Source organism: Poecilia latipinna, unplaced genomic scaffold (assembly GCF_001443285.1).
Source record: "Poecilia latipinna isolate Pla-1442-1.1 unplaced genomic scaffold, P_latipinna-1.0 Scaffold98, whole genome shotgun sequence".
NCBI lineage: Eukaryota > Metazoa > Chordata > Actinopteri > Cyprinodontiformes > Poeciliidae > Poecilia > Poecilia latipinna.
Window position 1 is genome coordinate 362,669 of NW_015112714.1, and position 22,494 is coordinate 385,162.

General features: G+C 41.8%; 4 protein-coding genes across 12 annotated transcripts in view; 2 read left to right on the forward strand and 2 right to left on the reverse strand.

The window, feature by feature from the left end:
- The window catches only part of myh11a (myosin, heavy chain 11a, smooth muscle), a 33,823-nt gene extending 32,486 nt beyond the window's left edge, over nucleotides 1-1,337 (forward strand). For 2 of the 3 annotated variants that reach the window (XM_015026401.1, XM_015026408.1), the window contains one exon: nucleotides 387-1,337. In XM_015026401.1, coding sequence (XP_014881887.1) covers nucleotides 387-516 — 130 coding nt within the window. In that variant the 3' untranslated portion in view covers nucleotides 517-1,337. The remainder of the gene's footprint in view (nucleotides 1-386) is intronic. The other variant, XM_015026412.1, reaches the window with a different exon arrangement.
- On the reverse strand, nucleotides 785-7,864 carry LOC106943087 (nuclear distribution protein nudE homolog 1). Of its 2 annotated transcripts, none has more exons than XM_015026433.1 (9): nucleotides 7,664-7,864; nucleotides 7,281-7,368; nucleotides 7,059-7,212; nucleotides 6,412-6,560; nucleotides 5,922-6,058; nucleotides 4,730-4,906; nucleotides 4,557-4,642; nucleotides 4,291-4,445; nucleotides 785-4,204 (listed from the first exon to the last, which is right to left on the reverse strand). In XM_015026433.1, exons 2-9 carry the CDS (start codon nucleotides 7,364-7,366, stop codon nucleotides 4,111-4,113), a joined length of 1,038 nt encoding a protein of 345 aa, XP_014881919.1. In that variant the 5' UTR covers nucleotides 7,367-7,368; nucleotides 7,664-7,864; the 3' UTR covers nucleotides 785-4,110. The 2 variants fall into 2 exon arrangements, with proteins under 2 accessions (XP_014881919.1, XP_014881913.1); XM_015026427.1 differs by having other exon boundaries at nucleotides 7,281-7,371; nucleotides 7,664-7,861.
- A 203-nt stretch (nucleotides 7,865-8,067) lies between these two features.
- panx1b (pannexin 1b) lies at nucleotides 8,068-12,635 on the reverse strand. The gene is made up of 6 exons (XM_015026418.1): nucleotides 12,118-12,635; nucleotides 10,949-11,070; nucleotides 10,478-10,677; nucleotides 9,234-9,735; nucleotides 8,984-9,147; nucleotides 8,068-8,880 (listed from the first exon to the last, which is right to left on the reverse strand). Exons 1-5 carry the CDS (start codon nucleotides 12,296-12,298, stop codon nucleotides 8,998-9,000), a joined length of 1,155 nt encoding a protein of 384 aa, XP_014881904.1. The 5' UTR covers nucleotides 12,299-12,635; the 3' UTR covers nucleotides 8,068-8,880; nucleotides 8,984-8,997.
- A 442-nt stretch (nucleotides 12,636-13,077) lies between these two features.
- Nucleotides 13,078-22,494, forward strand: part of marf1 (meiosis regulator and mRNA stability factor 1) — a 25,448-nt gene continuing 16,031 nt past the window's right edge. The window contains exons 1-12 of one of the 6 annotated variants that reach the window (XM_015026442.1): nucleotides 13,078-13,193; nucleotides 13,713-13,917; nucleotides 14,589-15,428; nucleotides 16,015-16,162; nucleotides 16,314-16,525; nucleotides 16,636-16,753; nucleotides 16,877-17,049; nucleotides 17,844-18,353; nucleotides 19,400-19,545; nucleotides 20,716-20,874; nucleotides 20,974-21,160; nucleotides 21,247-21,425. In XM_015026442.1, coding sequence (XP_014881928.1) covers nucleotides 13,771-13,917; nucleotides 14,589-15,428; nucleotides 16,015-16,162; nucleotides 16,314-16,525; nucleotides 16,636-16,753; nucleotides 16,877-17,049; nucleotides 17,844-18,353; nucleotides 19,400-19,545; nucleotides 20,716-20,874; nucleotides 20,974-21,160; nucleotides 21,247-21,425 — 2,819 coding nt within the window. In that variant the 5' untranslated portion in view covers nucleotides 13,078-13,193; nucleotides 13,713-13,770. Of the gene's footprint in view, nucleotides 13,194-13,259; nucleotides 13,352-13,712; nucleotides 13,918-14,335; nucleotides 14,472-14,588; nucleotides 15,429-16,014; nucleotides 16,163-16,313; nucleotides 16,526-16,635; nucleotides 16,754-16,876; nucleotides 17,050-17,843; nucleotides 18,354-19,399; nucleotides 19,546-20,715; nucleotides 20,875-20,973; nucleotides 21,161-21,246; nucleotides 21,426-22,494 lie in introns of those variants that run through there. The other 5 variants (XM_015026475.1, XM_015026447.1, XM_015026455.1 and 2 more) reach the window with 5 other exon arrangements.

Sequence of the window (22,494 nt, forward strand, 5' to 3'; positions counted from 1 at the left end):
GCCTAACTGAGAGAAATATGGCTCATTATTCTTTTAATTAAAAGGGGGGGGGGGAATCCTCAAATTTGGAATTTCACCAGCGAGTTCTCCTTAATCCTGTTTTCTGGTGGCCATCTTTCTCTCGGTGCTTGGTTTAATTGTCATAAACCAAACTCATTTTCCTGAGCAAGGACTTAAATGAGTTACGATAACCAGCGTGCTTTAGCAGTAACCGAAGCACAAACCTGTACGTTCTGCGTTTCATTGGCCCTCCTCGCAGTGTGCGACACCTGCCTGGGTTTTTTTTTTTTACACAACGCCTAACCAGCTGATGGCATTGCTGCTCTCAATGTGACCGTGTGTTTGTGTGTCTTCTTCGTGCGTGCACGTCTCTGTGGCGTTTTTAGGCGCGGAAACGAGCCGTCCTTCAGCAGCGCGCCGCGGCGTATGGGCGGAGGCCGGAGGGTGATGGAGGACGCCTCGGAGGAGGACGGAGACTCCCAAAACGACTTCAACGGAACAAAGTCCTCAGAATAGGAGGGACTTTGGAAAAGCAGACATAAAAGTTCAGGGGCGATGGCTGTCACCTACAAGTTAATGTCAAAAGCCTGCTTCGCTATCCTTCGTGACACTTCTTAACATATATTTTCATTTATCTTGTCATTTCCAGTAGTTAACGGCGTATTCTTTTGAAGCGCACGCACACGTTCAGAAGGACTTGATATTCACAAAGAGGAGTTGTTCGGGTGGCTCCGTTGATGTGATTTGCTGTTTCCAACAAACACTGTGTTTTTTTTTTGTTTTGTTTTTTTTTTGTACTGCACTGAATGTCTGATTCCTCCTCGTGTAATGTTTTGTACACAGAAATGCCTTTTAATCGACACCCACTTAAAATCTAAAGCAGGCGTGTAACTCCTGTCGTCCTGTTGCCTGTGACTGCTGTTACTGTTCCAGCAGCACTGAAATGGGTTCAGATTGGATGTGCATGCAGAGTTTAGTCTTTCTGCGTCCAGTCAGTGCTGACTTTTATATCCCATCAAATATTTAACCCAGAGTTTTTAAAGCCACTTTTTTTTGACATTATTTGCACCTTTCTTTGTGCTCTGTTGTGCTCATGATTCTGCCCCCTAGAGGACAGACGAGGTTTATCTCCTATAAAATCAGTCATGAACCACATGTTTATATGGCACTGGGCACATTTTTTATTTTCCATTTGTTCAAATGTACATGTTCTACAATTCTCCTCCAGTCACATTTAAACTAATTCTCATTCGATATAATCAGCTACTGTTTACATGACACTTTGTTGTATTCTTTAATTGTTGAACCACTTGCACAAAAATAAAGAGCTAAAAAAATCGAGTTTTATTTATTTTATTTCAACTTAACATGCCAACTGTAAGCAGGCTTGAATGAAAGGTGAACGTGGGCAGGTCTAATACATCAGGACAGTTTGAGTCGTTTCCCTGATAATTTATTTCTTTAAATAATGGGTCGTTAAGCAAGTCTCTGGAGAACACATCGCTGCAAAAACACAAAATCTTATTTTGGTGTTTAAGGTTTTGCTTCAAGTGCAAATATCTTGGCACAAAATTAACTTGCAAGCAAATAGGAGCTTGTTTCAAGTATATTGATGAAAAAATACGTTGGTGAAATAATTCAGCAGTAGAATAGGACATCTTCCATAATATGTTGGTTCTTGCAATGATGTAATTTGCTTGTTGAGCTTATTGATCACAGTATTGACGGGGTATCTGCATGTTAAAGAGCTACATGAAATCTAAAATGACTAAAACTCAACTTAAGGAAACATAACCTGGCATTTGACTTGAGTGCTTCTGATTTATGCTCCCACTGTACAAACTAATATCCTAAAGTGTGAAATACTCACAAATTCCTGTTTTCCAGGTAATCCTTGTATGCACTTTTTCATAATGAAGAAGCTGACGGTGTATTTAAGAATCTTTATTTTGTTACTTAAACATATCAGAACTGTTAGACCGAAAACTAAATTTTTGAGAATTTCCTTTCAATTGCAGTAACTACATTCAGGCATCTGTAGTTTTGTCACAGCTTAAATCCCAATCAGATCTCTTTTATTTAAAAAGAAAAAAAACGCATTCAAAAAGCAATGTATGAACAAACATGAGATGAAATCGAAAACTAAGATTTTTCAGTTTACAGGCAAACATTTCCTTATACACTGTCCCGTTAAAAATACAATGTCAAATATTGGCTTTACGTAACACAACCTCATGAACTGTGCTCATTTTAAAACTTAAATATATTACCTGTACTTTTCTTTTCTCCCCCTAAACATAACCCTCGATGCTCAAAAGACCTGTACATTCAGAAATGCATGGGTGCCAAGTTAAACGCTATAATTGCCTGAAAATCTGTAACAGCATAGATTTTGCAGAAATGCGTAAATCTGCAAGATACTAAATTGCATCTGTCAAAAGCTCAATATTTTTTCTCACATTAGAAGACAAAGTAATGAAAGGAGTCGACATACTGACGGGAAGAAGTCAAATTAGTCTTTTCTGGAAATATGAGAAAAAACGCACTGGCCTTTCCTTTTTTTTTTCCAGCTTCCTGACCAGCAGTGTGCAGCAATAGTTGGAGGAGGGGGCATTGTTACAGATGGAAGGAAAAAAAAAAAAAAAACTCACTTTCTCATATGTGTGATTAAAGAGATTTTAAACCACAGGAACAATGAAAGATTTATGGGTTCTTATAAATCTTAAATCTTTTTAAAACCTCTGCAGACCTTAACAGAAGCTGATCCATACTAAGCGCCACCACCTTATAGACCATTGAAGCTGTTTCAAGCTACATCTAGCAATGTCGGAAATAATATTCCACTTCTGCCTTTGGATGCTCATTCAACACTCACTGAAGCCACTTTAACAAATTCTACCAAATTATGCTAATTAAGAAAAAAAAACAATTTGTGCCTTTATACATTTGCAAATAAATCTGGGCAATAAAAGGGTTAAAAGGTTGTTTTTTTTAAGTGTACGAAGTGCTGCTGCTGCACACTGCCAACCAGCTGTCTGAAAGGAGCCGCGTACCGCATCCCTAGTTTAAAAGAAAAAATAATTTCTCTTAGGAAAAATTTCCAGCCAAAAAATATACACAGCTGTAGGAAATATATATATTTATATTACACTATCAAGTCTTGTGTCAATATCATGAATCTGGTATTGTTGCCCGTGAGAACGACATACGTCCTCTCAATTATTGCCTTATGTTTTACTGAAAATGGTGACAGACAAAATTTAAAAGAAATGCATCAAAATAAAATTATTCTATCATAGTTCAAATGCTGCTACCCTTACCATTTCATATTTTTTGGTTATTCACAATAAATTACCGGTAATTAGCCGTCGTCTGCTGAAAGGAAATGTGGTTGTGTGAATAATAATTAATGTACTGGAAGGAGGTTACTCTGGGGCTTTTATTGATTCCACTGATTTATGATCACAAATCAATAGAAAGAGGGTGCAAATCTAAGGTCTTCAGAAAAAAAAGTGTCATTTGAGCATTTACTTATATTTAATTCAATAAAAAAAGGTACAGTAATGGTTTTATGGGTATGAAATGGAAGCAGGTTGGAATAAACCAGATTAAGTATTAAGGATAGATATTTTAACTTATTTTTTTTCAAAAAATAAAAACCCAACCCAATGGATTTATATCCATTTATGTTTAATCACAGCTTCAGTTTGGTCAGAAACACGTTAGCTAAAACCCAAGTTCAGGTTCTTGGTCCCTGTACCAGGCTCATCTCCCTGTAGTCGCGGTCGCTCTTCGCCCCCCTGCCCCCGTGTAGGTCGCGATCGATAGGCAGGCGCAGCGGCTTTACCAAGTCAGAGTCGGGTGTGCTTTGATCCGTCACAGAAAGTGTCGACACAGAAGGCAGCGTAGATAAGAGTGGAAGAGATGAGCGGTGGGCTCATTAAGAACATGGAGCAGCTTTCTGTGGTTATATGTTGAGCCTAAGGCAGCAGGAGTCCATGCGCTGATGGGCGGAGTCACTCTGCTTTCTCCTGATCCAAGAACGGCGCTCTCTCTGTTCAACTAGGGCAGACAAGCTGAGCTCAGAGTACCGGCTTCTGTAGGACCATCTTACAGCAGAATCTTCACCCCTCCCTGCGGAGACTGGGGACTGTGGGATACCACTCTGGGAGGAGCCGGTCCGAACTCTAACCGCTTCACCAGACTGAAAGACAAGCCAAAACTGGATCATGAGAACTCGTCACACGGCTTGGTTCACATAGAGCTCCTCCCGTCCAGCATCTTTCTAACCTGTCGTACTGAGGAGGAGGGCTGAAGCTGCTGGCCTGGACCTCAGGACCTGCGTCTAAACCTGAAGGGCTGCAGGGCCCGGCGGGGAGCGCCGGTCTGTTGGAGGACGTCTCGTAGACAAAGTCTCGACACGACGCAAGCTTCGACTCCAAATTCTGACGATTATACAAAGTCGAGTCAAAGATGCAAACCCAGAAACAAGAAGAATTTATTTATTTACATATATATATATATATATATATATATAAAAAACAGTCCAATCTTACCCCAACTTTTCTCAGCAGCTCTCCGACAATGTTCAGTGCAGATATTCTAGCAGATGTAGTCAGAGGGGTTCCCGTTAGACCGTCTCCTGGAAAATAAAGGCAGCTGTTGAGTTTAGAGTAAGAACCTGAATCATTTGGTCCTAGCTCATAGTTGTGAATGTCTTGTTATTTACCCCTGCGGATGCTGGAGGCAGGAGGCGTCATGTACGAGCCCACGGGTTTGGAGGGCGTGATGGGGATGGACGGATTGGGCGGAGAGGAGCACAGCATCTCCGAACGGTCTGAGTCTTTGCCCAGGCTGCTGGACGGCCGTCTCTCCTTCTGACGGACGGCCAGCTCCTGGCGGAGGTCTGACACAAACAAAGCCAGTCGGTGTGTATGCACGTGTAAATCTGTACGTCAATAATTTTTGAATATTTCAGATGCTCAACCATCTTAACCTAGAAAACAACAATCCCTTTAAAAAATATATGTGGTACAAACAGAGCTTCCCGTCTATAAACGAAGTAGCAGAGAATAAACAGAGTAGTCTGACAACATATTTCTTTAAAAGAAAATCTTGAGCATGGCTAAATCAGTGCTGGGTCTGCATTTGGCTCCTAATTTCCTGGTGCATGAATAGATCCTTGTTTGGTGCCAGTTGTCAAATCATGTAGAACATAAGAGGTTAAAACCAACTTCAGCGCAGTCTGGGCTTTCTCCCCCTGACTTGGGTCGTCTCCAGTAGAATTTCTACCAATTGTGAACGATGACGTCGATTTTCAGTAGTGTTTTAGAACTGCAGTCCGACGGTGGTTTTAGCAACGGCAGCGGAGAAAGTCAACGAAGCCGTTCGGTCTGCGTCGGCCAGGCTTTCAACTATTGAACTGACATCAACGGCCGCCTTGTTCAGCTCGGCACTTCGCTCTTTGCAGTGAAGGGCGGTTGTTTACAAGGCAGGAAATTCCCATTACGCTTGTTCATGTCGAATCGTCACATTACATACGTCACGGGCAAACGTTAGCAACTGGGTGAAATTTAAAACTTCAAGAGAGTCCACGCAATCATTTCTCAACAGAGCCCAGACCCTCTATAGCAGGGGTGTCAAACTCCAGTCCTCAAGGGCCTCTGTCCTGCAACTTTTAGATGTGCCTCTGCTGCACCACACCTGAAAAGAATAATTAGGTCATTAGCAAGGCTCAGGAGAACCGATCTACACAGGGAGGAGGTAATTAAGCCATTTCATTCCACTGTTTTTTACCTGTGGCACATCTAAACACTGCAGGACAGCGGCCCTTGAGGACTGGAGTTTGACACCCCTGCTCTATAGGGAGCAAACAGCGAAGGACAAGGGGACGGCTTTTACCAGTCTGGGAGAGTGCATACCTCTGGCTTCATCCTTAAGTCTCTGAACGGACTCCAGCAGGTTCTCCTTCTCGTCCAGCTCGCTTTCCAGAAAAGCGTTCCTCTCGATGACCTGGTTCATCCGCTGCTCGAAGTCCTCCAGAGACATGATGGTAGCCCTGTGACAGAGTTCGCAATTAAAAAAAAAAAAAAAAAAGTCAGCTTCACCGCTTATGATTAGCACATTTTGTACAATGCTGTACTTGCTTTAAATGGTAGAAAGCAAGAAAATGTTTCTCTGCAGTAGCTATTTTAAGCAAACCTCCTGACTTGTGCTACCAATTCATCATGAGCCCAAATTCTGCTCCTTTTCCTCTCTATATATACCAGAAAACTGACATTTTATCTTTAAACAAGCGATCAATCTAGAATAAAGCATTAAAAAACAAAAAGAGAGAGCAAGAAGAATCTTCTTAAGATGTTTGAATTGAAGGTGCAACTAAATTAGTATAGTAATTACAAAAACACTGACCTTTTAGTCCTCTCTAGGTCATCATTGGACTGTTCTAGCTCCCTGATGTACTTCTGCAGATGATCTCTGACCGCCTTGGTCTCGGCCAGATCGTCCTCCAGTGTTGAGATGTGCCTGAAGGCCTCTGAATGCTGCGCCTCGAATTTCTCCTGCAGACGACACACCGAAAAATCAGCTGACATGTCCAGCTTCACAAGGTCATAGGTCAATCAATATGGGGCAGCATCGTGTATTAATGAAGAGTGTTGTCCAGGCATAACCTAAAAATTAACTTTAAAACTTTCTCCTTCAGTTCCTGTTAAAATTAATTCATAACCTTGAGCTTTTCCACATTTTTTGGCGTTACATTCATTAATTAGCATATTTTATTTGGCTTTCAAGTTATTATTTTACAGTTAAAGTCTAAAATATGTATTTAGTCCACCTGACTAATCATTTTCTTCCACTTTGCATTTTTGCACTACTTTGTGGCGTGAAAACTCAGTAAATACACTAAAGACTGGTGTAATGGAGACTCACAAGGCGCTGTATGAAAAGCAAAAAGTAGCTACTTCATGTCTGTGTTCTGAATAAAAGTTGTGAGGACAAATTCTCTGTCATTTCTTTTGTGGTGTAGTCATTTACAACAGTCTGGTCTGTTTATGTACCTTTATGCTTTCTAGTTCCATACGGAGTCTGTTGTTATCCAGCAGCAGTTCTTTGTTCCGACCTTCACACTGCTTTAACTCCGTTTCCAGCTCTGCCTCATAGTCTCGACTCATCTGCTGGAATTCCTGCAGCTCTTCCTGAGCCTCGTCCGCCCTGGTGACGAAAATGTGTTCAACTTCACCCAAAACACCCGGAGACACCGTACACTGCTGGGTGGTTACCTTTGCTGGTGTTTTTGTGCTTGTTCTTTCCAGTATTCCAGCTCCTCTTTCAGGGATGGAAATGAGTGTGCTGTTGGCTCTACCATGACTGCTGGATTAATAATGAAATGCAGGGAAATTTCAGCCTTTAAGGTCGCCCGTTAGCACAGGCTAACATAGCTAGATATCGGATGCAATGTGAACGTTGTCACAGTAGTCAAAGAGTAACATAAGAGTTGTATCTTCTGTGCTTATTTATGACTTTATAAAGGAATAATTACAAGTGGAGTTCAAGAATGCACAGTATTAGCGCTTAGCTATCTGGAGCTAATCGTGATAGCTAAATGAACAGAACGTATTATGCGATCACATCGCTATGCTAACCCCAAACAGTCCAGACTCACCTGTTTACGACTGGAAAATCAACACATACTACAGATAAGAGACTATTTATCGATGTGAGAATCAGACTGTAAAGGATTCAAGACTTGCATTAACTAATCTCCGTTTACGTTAACGCAGCACCGAGCTCTCCAATCAAATACAAACGAACGTTTAACATTTAGATGCTATTGGACGCCGCAAATGACGTAAAGTTGACATTAACCAATCATATTAGCTTACGACAACGTCTCCTATAATCGTCATGAGCGATTCTTGCTATCAGACTGGTTGTTGAATTCAAACAAGTGCTGCGAGATTATCGTATTTTTTTTCTTAATTTCTTCACCTTTGGGACAGAAAATACATTTCTGTCAATCTTAAAACTTCAGGCCTTCATTATAAATAATACGACTTTATTAAAAAAAAAAATCTGTTCATTTGTTTTTTCACATACTAAATGTTTGTTTTATTACAATCAGTGCAAACAACTTCTGACACATTAAATGCTGTTAGTTCTTGTAATGATAAGTATTTTAATTTTACCCAGTATGTTAGTAAAATGTTGAATAGGATCTAATTTACAACAGCATTCTCACATAAGAGCTGCTCAAGTCCAAGAAGGTTCTAATCTGTCCTTTTATCATCTTGAAGAAAATTCAGTCATCTTGACCGTAGCCTTGAGTTATAGATCTTACTTTACTGTTGTTTCCCTTTTCTTACACGATCAACACTTCTCCAAATACAGTAATTGCTCTTCCTAAACCACGTTTAAGTCGAGCCATCCATGCAGGTCTTGCACACTTTATAGGATAGCTTGAGTACAAGGGTTTTAAAAGCCATTCAGACATAAATAAAACATGCAAAAAGTGCAGCTAAATTCCTCTAAAATTAACAGTTGTTCCTGTCAAGCGTGCATGTTGGTCCTTGCACTGACATTGTGTCTTTGTGTAAGGCTTTCTCCATCGAAAGCAATCTTGGATTAAAGACGACACTTTTGTATTCTAGTCAAAGTATCGACGGGACATTGACTGGCAAACCACAGGCCCTGAACCAAACCCAACTTAGCTTTCCTTGGTACAACTAAACCTTATTTAGGTCAAACTGTCCAGGAAGTCATTACTGTCCTTGTTGTGTGGATCTAAATCTACACATCCAGCATTTTAGGTGAAAATAAGTGCACAGATTCTCCTCTCAGATTTCCTCTTCTTCACCTCTTCTTCTTCAGAAACTGTATGCACTGAGAAGTTCGGGGGCAAAAAAAATCACAAAAGTTAATCCAAACCTGTACCCACCATTCCAAATGAAATCTCGAAGCATTTAAAGTAGGAACAATATTCCACCTTAACCAGTCTAATTAATTTTTAGGCTTATCCATCTCACAGATGTTCTTAATGGAGCCCATCTTCTGACTGTCAAACACGTCAGTTTTCACCTGACTCAGAGTTTGCAGCAGGCACATTGTGTCGAACCCCTCCTCAGCAGACTGCTGCAACAACTCCAGCACCTGTTTACGGGAAACATAAATGACTTGTGGAAGAGAAACAAATCCACGGCAACTACTAATCCAATCATCATGTGACATGGACTCACTTGTAAGCACTTAAAGGACTTGAGCTCACTCAGGTTCTCCTTCAGGAAGAGCAGGTAGATGCTCAGGTCGTTATAGATGGGTTTAACTTTGCCCAGATCACCGAACCCAGGCAGCATCTCATAGGCCTGCAGGAAGCCGGAGCTCTGTCGCGCCGGCCCCAGAGCCGCCAGCACCACCAGAGGAGCGAGGAGCAAGTACACGCCCAGGTTGATGTAGCTGAGCAGCCTGAAGACGCCCACCGCCACCATCTTGCACTGAACGGCAGCCGGCATCGCGCTGTCGTTCTTTAGCATTCCCGTGCGCACGTCGCAGGGGAACTCGTCGACGAGCGAAGCCAGAAAGATGTAGTAGCAGAGGTACGCGCAGGAAAGCAAGAGGACGAGCAGAGTCAGGCATCGACAGACCATGTACTTGACCACGAGGCTGCAGGAGAACCGCTTGGTCTTTAGATACTGCTCCACTAGAGGGTATTTGAAGCAGCCCTCAGCCAGATCCAAGACACTGCAGCAGGACAAAGGTACATCTACATGAAGTACACAACTTTATATTAAATATAATGCACAAACAAAGCAAAACAAAAAAAACTGTAACACTGACAACTGTTATTTATATACAGAGCCACGCAACATATTCTTTGGATTTTTAAAAAAATATTTTCTCCTGTTAAAAAACCACAAGCTGTATTGTTTTTATTTGACAGAGAAAAAAAAAACAACACTAGAGCACCTGTGTCAAACTCATGGCCCCGGGGGGCCAAATTTGGTGCATCATAGCTTCTTATGAGGGTCTCTAGGAATAGAGAGTCACATAAATAGAACCTTGAAAATACCACTTCTGTGCTGGGTGCTTAAATATTACTTTATAAATCAAAGCAGTTTCTATCTGTATAATTCAAAATTCTCACAAAGATTTGAGAACCTGTGACAAGACTTAAAGATTGATTCTCACAGTCGCTTTCCATCCCAGCTGACTGAACTCGAGATACTTTGACAAGAAGATTGGAGAAAGGTTTTCGGTCTGTAAATGTGCAAGTACCCCCAAAAGACTCCCAGCTGTAAGTGCAGTGAAAAACGGTTGTACAAAAATATTGATTCAGAGGAGCTGAAAAGCCGAAAAACAACAACGTATCATTTTTTTCTTTCTCTTCACAATCTTGTTCCTGTGTCACATAAAATCTCTTTATAACACAATGAAGTTAGTGTTTATCAAGAGGCATGAACACTTTCCCCTCCCCCCCGTCTACCTCTGGCTGTCCTGCGCTGCGTCCCTGTCGTCTAAAGATGCCAGATTTTTGGCTAGTTTAATGGCGCGGTTATAAAATCGATCCAGCTCCTCCATGATGAAGTTGAGGTCAGACGAGAGGTACGGCGCTGCGGTGAAACGCCAGAGCACGGCGGGGACCGACATGAGGATGGCGATGAGCAGAAGGATGTAGGGAAAGAACTGAGGGTGTCGGAGAAAAGAGAGCAGGAGAACAAGTTTGAATAAAACGGCAAGGAATGCAATTTTGATTTGATTTCTGTAAATTTGACCTTTACTGCTCTCATAAAATGAAGGACATCTAAACACCTCATTAGTTTTCTAGGTCTTCGGAGGTGTTTCGAGGACGTAAACAGCTCAGAATACATTTTGCAATCACTATGTCCCATATACACAATTTTCTGCTTAGCGTTTGTGTCGGTTTATTGGGCCAGAGCTCACATCAGCACTGTACCTTGTGGAGCCAAAGTGTGGAATTGTCGACCTGGTTCTGAACTGCAGCCCAACAAAAAGAGTCCACATATACAGCTTGTCTCAAGGAGAAGTTGAAGGGAGCAAAACAGGTGATCTGAGTCCCTGAGAGAGAAAGAGAGAGAAAAACAGTGAATTGAAGCAGGCTGCCATTCAAAAAGATCAGAATAATGATAATAATAAAACCTTACTAATGATCATCAGCCTCCCCTCTTTTGCACTCCTGGCCCAATTTTTTTTTTGTGAGCTGTTTGCTGCATTATTATTCCTTATAATTAGGACTGGGCCCTTTCAACAAAGCATGACCCAGATATTCACTCATTTGGACTTAGACTTTGGAACTAAAATATTTGAAGGAACCCTCTGCATGTTCATGATGCCAGTGGCATAAAATTGTTGAATAAACAAACAAAATAATTCATTTTCACTTTGTTTCCAAGGCAGTACCTCTCCCTGCATGTAATGAGCCAGCATCAATAGTACTGTAGTGAAAGTGGCGAATAGAGCAGGTACAGCCTTATGAGCGTGTCATTATCCTATGTTTTCCATAAAATGATAACATATTTCTTTTCTTTCAGCAGGAGTAAGATCAGTGAAATTCACTGGCACTCTGTCCTCTCAGATTTCTCTGGCTTTAAGGAAAAATGCACTCATCTCTGAACAACATCGTTTGTGGGCAATCTTCTGATTCCTGATTTGCTGGCCGCATCGCATTTCAGCCCTTAATGGACATGTTCAAGATCCGGTAATCGATAAATCCTGATTGATCTATCTCGTTTGTACTCCATCAGAACAGCAGAGGAAATGTGAACTTACACTTGGAGAGTATTTAAGTATTATTCCCATGTTTATTTCATGCATTATCCAAGTTTTTTTTTTTTTTTTTTAATCTGAAACAAGTTGATTTGGCATTAGATCTTCTGTCGGTAGAAGAATGTAAATATTTCCTGTCATTGCTTTTCTGAACGACTGTGAAATAAGGGTGGAGACCTAAAACCACACCTTCTCACACTTCTGTTCCAGCTGATGACACAAGCACGTTATGCTTCTTGTCTCCAATTCATGGACCCCTGGATTTATATTAATGTTATCTCTGTCTGGAGGAAATGCATTATCTCACACAGTGAAATGTTGAAAAATGTACCATCTCACCTACAGAGACCTCCTGCGCAAAGGCGAGCGAGATGAGAAACAAAGGCAGCCCCACCGCCAGAATCGTCACTATTTTATCCACGGCCAGCTCCAGACGGACCCCTTTGTACTTCGTCTCCTTGGCATCCTTTAACAAAAAGTCCGAAAACACGTACTCTGTGGCCACGGAGGCAATCGCCATGAGGGCGGCACACACAAAAAAAACCTGAGTATGAGACTGATGGAAAAGCCGCTTTTTGTATTACTTAAAATGACAAAACCTCGCAGCTTTTTGTCTGTCTGATGAAGAAAAAGCGTCCAGGAAAGAGAAACTGAATTAATATTTAAAGCACAAATTAACTCTATTGTTCACCAAGCTCCTTGTACGCTGAGTGATGGATTAACCTGCCGCTATGCTGTCCAGTTAGTGAACCCAGACGCCAGGAGTTGATAGTGGCGCAAGGTGGCCTGCTAGAGGGCGCCATCGATCAGTTAGATGAATCTGTTACCATTGAAGATGGGAGAGAGCGTCGAGGCCCCGCCCACATTCCAACTGCGTTAAATAAACAGTACTTTATACATAAAAATGTAAAAGTTATTTAATAAATGTAAGAATAAAGAACTATATTTATTTATTCATGATATACTTAGTTATTTTTGTGTTAATTAAATTATTTCATATTTAAATCTAACAAGAAATAATTTAAGCTGTGTCTGTGACTCATTAAAAGGATATTGCACAACTGATTATACTGAGCACAGAATTTAAATGACGTAATTATTATTACTATATGACTATTCTATATTAATAGTGTACATCGCTTTAATTGACATTTTTATATTTTATTAATATAAATGTCTAGAAAAATATATGAAGGACGAAGTCTTATTTTACATAATATCGTTCAATCTATTTTTTGGTGTACTGCCGCCAATTGCACATCACAGTCGCCATTCCACAGCAAAAACAACAATATTTACGACAGTTGTATCTGGTTTTTGGCAGTCCTCGGTTACAAAAAGGTGCAGGTTTCCCGGGGAGACAAACACAGGTGAACGGTAGTTAGAGGAGGATGTGAGAGGCTAAACTTTCGCAGGTAAATGGTTGAGAAATTAACTGCAAACAAATCTTTGACATTTCAAAAATGTTAACTTCGCTTTAAATGTAGTTTAGTGACAGCTCTATTTCTGAATGTTTAGGTTACTGTGAGAATGTCGCTCTGTCGTTAGCAAAAACAGCTACATGCGGCTAACTGTAAGTTTAAGGACTTATTATAGTTTCCTCAAAGTTAACCGTCTTTATTACTTTGTCTAGACATATAGAAACGACAAAACCGTCGACCAAGCGGCCACAAAGTTTGCTAGCTTGGAGCTAACCTTATCTCAGGTCTGGTTGTTTTGATGGCTCCCTTCTGTTAAAAACAACTTATTTATCTACAGCAATATCCCGACCTCCTTCCCCCAAAGGCTTTTAAGCTGTCGATAAGAACTCTTGTTTCATCAGACGCACTTTAACCACATATGCTGACATCGTAAACGAGTCACTTTGAGCTGCAGTGTCCTGGTTTTGTAGCAGACGTACTATTGGGAACTTCGGTTTCATTTACTCTGCATAGGGAAGCATGAGAGAGAAGAGGGACGGAAGCATGGTGAAAGGCCCCTGGTGTTTGTCTGATGGATGGCGTAAGGAAGGAGAGCTCCACAAGTGGCTCTAGAACCGTCCCCTGGCCATCTCCCCCTGATGTCTCCAGCCACCTATGGAAACATAAAAACTGCTTGTCCTCAAATGAGACGACTTCCCTTTATCAAAAAAAGAAAGATGTAAGTATATTCATCTTTACACGCAAACTTTTTACAGTGAGACAAATTTGGAAAAAATAGGTCTGGGAGTGTAGGAGTGAAATGGCCGTCTTCAGAGAACTTGTGTAAAGTTTTATGCATGGTGTGTACAGGTCATGAGATCCGCTGTGTGTCTTGTATAGGTTAATGACTACTTGTTTTAGTTAGTACTGTTTTGATTATGATCACACACTTTGATGAGCAGGAAATGAAGGCACAGAGACTGTAAACAAAGTGGTAGCTATAAGAAACCCATGGTAATCTACTTATTCAGTCATCTCCAGTTCACAACATATCAGTTTACATATCAGAAAATTTTAATGTACACATGTAGAAAGTTTGGTCTTGGGTGTTAAGATTTTAGAAAAATCCAAAAATGTTTAGAAAGCACACAACTGCCGCTTTTCTTTTACCCTCTTAGACATCGGTTGTAAACAAAATCTGTCTGTCGTGTAGCATTATCTGGTCCTAAACAGCTTATTATTCTCAGTGACACATAATCCAAATGCGTGAAAATGATGTATTTGGTTAAAAAGGCGTATTTCTTTTTTTTTTTTTTTTTTTTTTTTTTTTTGAAAATTCAATACATTTTTCATGGAATGAAAAATTTGAAGGAACCCTGAAATCTCTGCGTTTTGGTTTTAATATTTCAGAACATTTACATGGACAACCGAAAGGCTGTGCTGGACTTGAAGGATGTCCCCCCGCCACCGCCTCCTCTTCTTCCTCATTGTCCTTCCACATCCCAACTGTCCCAGCCCTTTCCTTTGGCGCCTCTCCCTTTGCCCCCTGCCTGCTTGCCACCCACCCTGCAGCTAACGCCAGACTCGCACCAACGACATCCACCGTCAAAACCGCAACAAGAAGGGGCGAGCCCCAAAGTAAGCATTTGCACCCACTGTGACTACTGCAGCACAGACGGCTATGGCTTGTTGGGTGGCACAGGTTTTGTCGGTGGCAGTAATCCTCAGGCAGCTCCAATCAGCAGCAGCTGTAGATTGGAGCAGCGCTCTTTAGCCCCGTCTACTTATCGCTGTAACAACCTGAGCCATGGAGGGGGAAGTGAGGCGTCTGATCCTTTGCTCACTCTGGATTGCAAACCTCAGTTGCCCTCTTCCATGGCTACCTCTCAGCCTCCTTCCTTTCACCCTTACTTCCCCTGCTGCTCAGGACTTCTTCCGCCACGTTTGGCTTTGCCTCTCCCACACAGTCAGCCCAGCACGCTTCCCTCTGCTTCACCTCTGTCCTCCTCTCCACCTGCTCCCGTGCAAGGCTCCTGCCTGGTTTCCTCTGGCTTTTACACGTGCGGTGTGGACTGCAGCACATCAACCAGAACCAGAGCCCTAAGAACGACACTCGGTGAACTCTCGGGCAGCACGACCATTACTACTTCAACCACCTCAGCACACTTCTGCTCTAATCCTATGCTCCGGAATGTAAAACACACGGTTTGTCGCAATGGGGGACACTTCTGCCAGGAGTGCTTGTTAAAGGTTGGTTCAGTTCATTGTTTTAACGTTTTTGGTTTTCTTGGAATTTGAAACCACGAAGTAGGGCTGGGTGGTATGGCTTAAAAATAAAATCTCACCTCTGATTTTTTGTAATTTATTTTTTTTTTATAAAAACAGACATTACAAATGACAGCAAATCTTTTCAAAAAGTGACTTTAGTAATGCCTTTAGTGAGTTGTACAATGGAGTCTTTGGGCAGGCTACAAATTTCTAATTAATTGTTTAATTGTGAGAATATAGTCATAGTATTAACAGTATAAAATCTTCGATAGAGTTGTCAGGATCTGACGTAACCACCGTGTAATATTTTCTTTGAAACGAAGAGGTATGGATAGTAATGAAAGACAAAAAGGTGCAGGTTTCCTTGTGAGATGGAAGAAATGAATTGGTGAAAACAATCAAGATTTTTCCAAAAATTAAATCTTCAAATGTCAAATTTGATTGTTAAAATCAATGAATCACCCAGTCCTACCACGAAGATGAGAAAAATGGTTTGGGACCTCTGTCTTTTTTTTGTTTATCCATAGCTTAGTTTCCTCATGGTTGTTAGTTTTTCCCTGATTTGCAGCCAAAGACTGCTCTGACTTCAGAGCCCAAAGTGTGGCCTGACGTTCCTGCACCTCTGACCGCTTCCATCCCTGTTCCCATTTGCAACGGCTGTGGCACGTCCTCTGATGGCATGATGCTCAACCATGGCATGATTGGCTATAAATATGGTATACAAACATGACATTATAATATGTAATTATGAATTCTGCTTTTTTTTTTTTTTTTGAGACTTACTTTCAGAATACGTAGTCGACATATTGAATTTCTAAGCTGCATTGCCGAAGTCTTCAAATTGCAGCTTTTATTTTGTTCGTTCAGGTTCAGAGAACAGTGGTCCTGAGAACATCCCTCCAGTCGGTGTCTTCTGGGACATTGAAAACTGCAACGTGCCCAGCGGCCGCTCTGCCGAAGCCGTGGTGCAGCGGATTCGCAGCAGGTTCTTCCAGGGACATCGTGAAGCCGAGTTCATCTGTGTCTGCGATATCAGCAAGGAGAGTAAAGCGGTCATCCAAGAGCTCAACAACTGCCAGGTATCTGCGAGGATTACAGTTGCTGGCATACTCCGGTTTCCTCAGGTATCCAAGAACGGGTTTTCCAAAAGCTAATACGTTTATATATTGTACATTTTGCTCTTCATCAGGTCACCGTCGCTCACATCAATGCCACGGCAAAGAACGCTGCTGATGACAAACTTCGTCAGAGCCTGAGGCGATTTGCTGATACCCATGCTGCACCTGCAACTGTCATCCTGGTGTCCTGTGAGTTTGCCTTGTTTACCCACAATCACCTGAATCCACTGAATCGGGTCGTCTTTGAGGGAGATCTTTTGATTTAAAAAAAAACAAAAAAAAAACACGATCGTTTCCTCTCTTTGCCGCCAGCGGATGTGAATTTCGCCAGCGAGCTGAGCGACCTGCGTCACCGCCACGGCTTCCAGGTGATTCTGATCCACGGCAACCACACATCTTCGACTCTGCTGCAGCACGCCCACCGCCACGTTTCCTTTCAGGAGATCACAGCGGACCTGCCACAGCGTATGCCCGTCAAATCACAGGTAAGCCTCGCAATCCGCCGCTAAAGCCTGAAACACCTTATTAAAGCTGTATCTGATGAGGTAAGTTGGTATTGTTCAGATTAAATATAATTGTTGGTCAATGTGCATATTGACTCTACCTCGGCACCTTTTTAAAAAGGCAGGATTAAAATATAGTATGCAATCCTGTTCCTTTACCCTCATGTATAAGAAATTGACATGCTTGCTAATCGAATCACTGCCCTGGCATGATTACCACTTTACAGGTTAAGCAAGTCCTCTGCCTACATTTTTGATCTTACATGGTCCACCAAGGAGATTGTTACATACACTGTTTTTGGCCCCTAAAACTGAACTTATGTTTACAGTGTCTGTCAGATGAATCCACACCTCTAATTCAAAATGTCTTAAACTGCCCTGAGCTCCGTTCTGTCTGTGTGAGGTTGAGATGTGCAAAATCACAATGAAATGCGTTCAAGTTTGTGGTACAAACATGTGGAAAAAGCTTGACGTGCGTTTTAATACTTTTTGAGACTCTGTATTAAGACTTTAATTTGTATTAAATGTTTAAGATATTAAGTTACTAAAAAATGACAACCTTTAATTTGATAGTGTTACTTTTGTGTTTTGGAGCTGTATTTTTTATTTATTCCCCCCACCCCAGTGTTGAAATTAATGGAAAATCTTCCACTCTGCTCTAGTAAATGTCTTTTAAGGCTACCCTAATTTCTTTTAAAACAAACACGGCTTCAGTTTTGTATCTTAAGTTTGATGCAAACCAGACGGGCACAATGTCTCTTCCTCCCCTCTCTCAGCCCAGTTTCAGCCTCCTCTATGTGCACAACCTCCCTGTCATCTGCGACAAGACCCTGCAGAACGCCGTGAGGCTCAGGCTTCGCCGCCTGTCAGACAACTGTGGGGGCAAAGTGCAGAGCTTGTCCCCGGGTGCGGCGGTCCTCCGCTTTGGCAGCCCCGAGGCAGCCGCCCGCGCCCGCAAACGAATGGAGAACGAGGATGTGTTTGGCTACAGAATCAGCCTCTCTTTCACGCCAAGGCCCAGAGACGAAGTCAGTCCTGAGGCTCCGCTTCAGGCCAGACCCCGCTCCCTCCAAACCAAGGTGTCTGTGCTCGCCCCTTTCCCCACCATTTCCTCCTCCTCCTCCTCTTTTCTCCCCCTGGAGAAGCCCAGATCACCCAGATCACCCAGGAGGCCCCGGCGAGCCACCCGCCCCTTCCCCACCTCTGCCCTAGTGCCCGAGAGGCCCTACAGCCCCAGGAGGGGGTCCAGTGGGCCTCCGGGCGGCGCTCCAGCCAAACCACATCAGGTCAGCAGATTCCTCCACGCCCGCCTCCCACTGCGCTCTGTCCTTGTCTGGGCTGCCGTGCCAATCGGAGTAGCTCGTCCTCCCTCAAAGCTCTCCTGATTGCTGCTTTAACTAACACCTTGCTCGCCTTCATTTGTCTGCCGCTACTAGCAAATGGCATGCAGTGTTTGTGCTGGTGCATGTTTTTTTTTTTTTTCTTTCTCTCTCCTGACTGCCCTGCATGTTCATTTATCAAGCCTTATTAATAGATTAGTTGCCTCATAGCTTTTGCGCTTGGATTCTGTGTCTGTGAAGACATATTTCTACTAGCCAGTTTGTCTTGTTCAGATTCAGTTTTAACCTTTTTTTTTCACCTAATGTTTTCCTTTCTTACAAAACAATTAAGGCTTTTTACTTTTACGTTATTTTCTTTGCGTTCAATTAAGCCAATGCAACTATCTGATCAAAACCAACCCATTAAGGTCAAAACTAGAGATGTAAAATTCAAACATGTTTGGAGTTGAACTTTGAAATTTAAACCAAAAGTTTATGTTCAGCTACCCCTGTCACAATAAGCAATTAATTGCATGATAAGTCATTCCCATTCTGCTAATTAATATTTTTTTATACAGACATTTTATATAGCTACTTCAAAAACCATTTTGTTTTGGTTTTTATTTCTGCTCAAGTTATTTGGTTGTCGTGTTTCATTTTGGATATTTCAAATGTCTTCCACTTCCTGTGACATGTTCTTTACAAAATTAAAGTTTATTGATCTTGCATTCTTATGCTATCGTCGGCATTTTGCTCAAGACTGGTCTCAAAACAACAGTATTCATATTTATTGCAACAATTACTGAGACAATTTATCATCCAAAATTATTTCAAATCTGTTCTTGATTTAATTGCTTTGTTGATCTTAAGTGCACATTGCTAGATTCACCTTAATGAGTTGGTTCAGGTCTGATTTCTCTTCAGCTTGTTTGCATGCAGCCTCGCAGATGTCGCTGATATGCCCCTCCTCATTACACCTTTCTGAAAAACCATCTCCCGCTGTCTTCATTTAGGAGATTAACATGGATGCAAAGTCCAGGGTGGGCCTGCCCCAGCTGGGCAGGGGGCGTGCTGCTTCCTTATCACCACAGAGAAAAGAGACGGGAGCCCCGGAGGAGCAGGCAAAGACCGGCCTATCGGGAGAATCGATGCACAAGAGGTACACACATATACACACACATCATGGGGGGTAATTTGTTTTTATTTAATAAATGCCTATATAAATCCATTTAGGTTGTACAGAACTGTGAAATTCTGTCTTCATTGTTTTTCATTTTTCATTTTTTTTTTTCATGGAAAAAAAAAATCTTAAGGGCTGTGTGCATCTTTACATTGACCCCTATACTTTGATGTTCCTAAATATCATCTAATCTAGCTGCCTACAGAAGTTGCAATTAATGAAGCACCTGTGTCTCATTTCACCTCTGTATAGATGCAGCTGCTCTGTGCAGGCACCAGAGGTTTCTTAGAAAACAGTAGTGAACGAACGTGATTGTTATGAAACGATGACCACAGCTTTGAATACAGGGCGTGAAAAAGTGTGTGCCCCCTTCCTGATTTCCTTTTTTTTTTTTTTTTGCATGTTTTGTCACACTTCAATGTTTCAGAACAACCAAGTTCTGGCTTTCCAGACTGGCAGATCTCAGTTACTTTACTGAATTTCTTTGGATCTCAGCATGATGTCTAGCTTGTGAGAATCATTTGGTGTTCTTTATTTGTCAGGCCAGGTCATATTTAAGTGATGTCCTGATTGAGAACAGGTGTGGCAGTGATCAGTGCATGGCTAGCGAAGGTGAACTCAGGTGTGATAAATCAGTTATGTTTTAACAGGAAGGGCAGCCACTCTTCCCCCACAGGGCCATGTAGATATTGAATTGTTTCTTTTCCTTCCTTAACAATCCTCTTCATTTAAAAAGTCCATTCTGTGTTTACTTGTGTTGCTTTGACTAATATTTAAGCTCTGAAACACTGAAGTGTGACAAACGTGCAAAAAATAGCAAGTCAGCAAAGGGGGCTAACATTTCCATGATACTCTTGAATCCAATGGGAATTATACAAAGAATACTGGTTGACCAAAACTGAATATTTTGGATTAGATGTGCTGTAAAAAGTAACATCATGTTTTTTCACTCATAAATTCCCAGTGAAATGAATCGGTGGTCTGTATTGTGAAGATGTTTGAACGGTGTGAACTCCGTGCAACTGTCTTCACAGGAACTGCATAGTATTTCAACTGGTTTTGACCACAAAACTGTTTGCTGAGTTGATGGCGTCTGTGCAGCATTGTTCCCCCAGCCTAACCAGCCCCTCTCCTCTGTCCGTGTAAAAGAGAGTGCTCCAGCCCTCGAAGCGTAACCGGATCACCAGCAGCGCAGAGGGACCAGAGCTCGGACGAGTTCAAGATTAGCACACCCTCGGCCTTCAGCAAGCTGAATCTGAACAGGAGCTTCAGCCCCCTCGTCCCGTCTCATGGGTCCTGGTCCTCCCGGTGCGAACGCTGCGTGAACATTATCCATCAGCACTGTTTCATAACTACAACTGTTTATTTTGTTTTAGATTAACAAACATCTCCTCTTTCAATAAAAAGGAGTGGATCCCCCTGCCTGTCCAGCCGCTCCTCTCCTCTGCTCGCGACCGCTCGCAGCTCTTTCTCTGAAGGTCCGTCTGAGCCTTTATCAGAGGGGGCGGAGCTTCAGGTCGCCAACCTTGACTACAGGATGTCCCGCAAAGATCTGCAGCAGATACTGCATGACGCCTTATCACGTTACGGACAGGTAAGGCTTATGCCAGGTGTTTGGAAAGATACGATGGGTCACTCGGGGAGTCGAACATTTCTGCATTCCCTCTTTGTTTTGTCTAGGTGAAAGCCGTGGATCTGAGCCCGCACACGGATTACCAGCTGAAGGCCACAGTTCAGATGACGTCCCTGCAGCAAGCCATCAGTGCCGTCAGCGGCCTGCACCGCCGCAAGATTGGAAGTAAACGCATCCAGGTGTCTCTCGTTACCGGTGGCAACAACAAATCTCTTTCCTTGCTCAGGTACAGTTTGTGAATTAGTTAGTAAGTTGACAAACATTTTGTCTCCCTAACATACAAAGCCTATAATCAATTCCTTCCATGAAGCGTTTTTAAATCAAAGAAACAGACTATTATTTAAGACATTAAATCATAAAGTTTTTTTGTTTTTGTTTTTTTTAAATACTAAAGGTCAGGACAATTTTTAAAAACAATTGAAGGATTCAGGTGTGGATTAATTGTTGTGAGAAATTACAACTGTGTTTTTCACTCTTTAAATAAAGAAAAAGAGTAAAATTCACTTTTGCTAAACAAATACAAAAGTTTGATTATGATTCTAGCCCAGTGGTTCTTAACCTTTATTGAGGTACCGAACCCACCAGTTTCATATGCGCCTTCACTGAACCCTTCTGTAGTGATAAATAAAATATGATTCCCCCATCCCCCAAATTCAAGACATAGGGGTGACCCAACTAGAGTCTGGTTGGGTCACCCCATGATCACCAAGTCTTCTTAAAAGGTAGAGTCTCTGAGAACAGTTCTTCAAAATATAGTCAGTGTTTTCAGCAAAGTTGAGCTGACTGTCCAGGAACAACCCAAATTTGCCACAGTTTCAACAGGTTGGCCATCGAGAGAAACTGGAACCACTTTAAGGTCTTGTTTAGATCATTTAATTAGCTCTACATTCTTAAGAGAATGAAAAATTTATAATAAATAATAAAGACTTTGTGGTATTCTGATTTAGTAATGTAATTATATTAGTTGTGTTACCACCCCTATGCCACTAGAGGCAGTAGCAACCCCGAAAAGATGTGACTAAGGAGCAGATTTAGAAGTACACCGAAAGCTACAGAATTTGGTAAAAACGGTGAGTTTTGCTGAAGTAATTAAAGACACAAGTTCAAATCCATGCTGAGAGTGGTTAAGAACCACTGTTCTAGTCGAACTAAAAAAAAGACTCAAATTCCTTGGAGATGTTTTAGAAAAATATACAGGAAAGATCCTCCTGTTCTTTTTTTTTTTTTTTTTTAATTTTTTTTTTTATTGTTTGAAAAAAAGAGAAGGAAAAAAACGCTTTTCCTTCTCCACACTT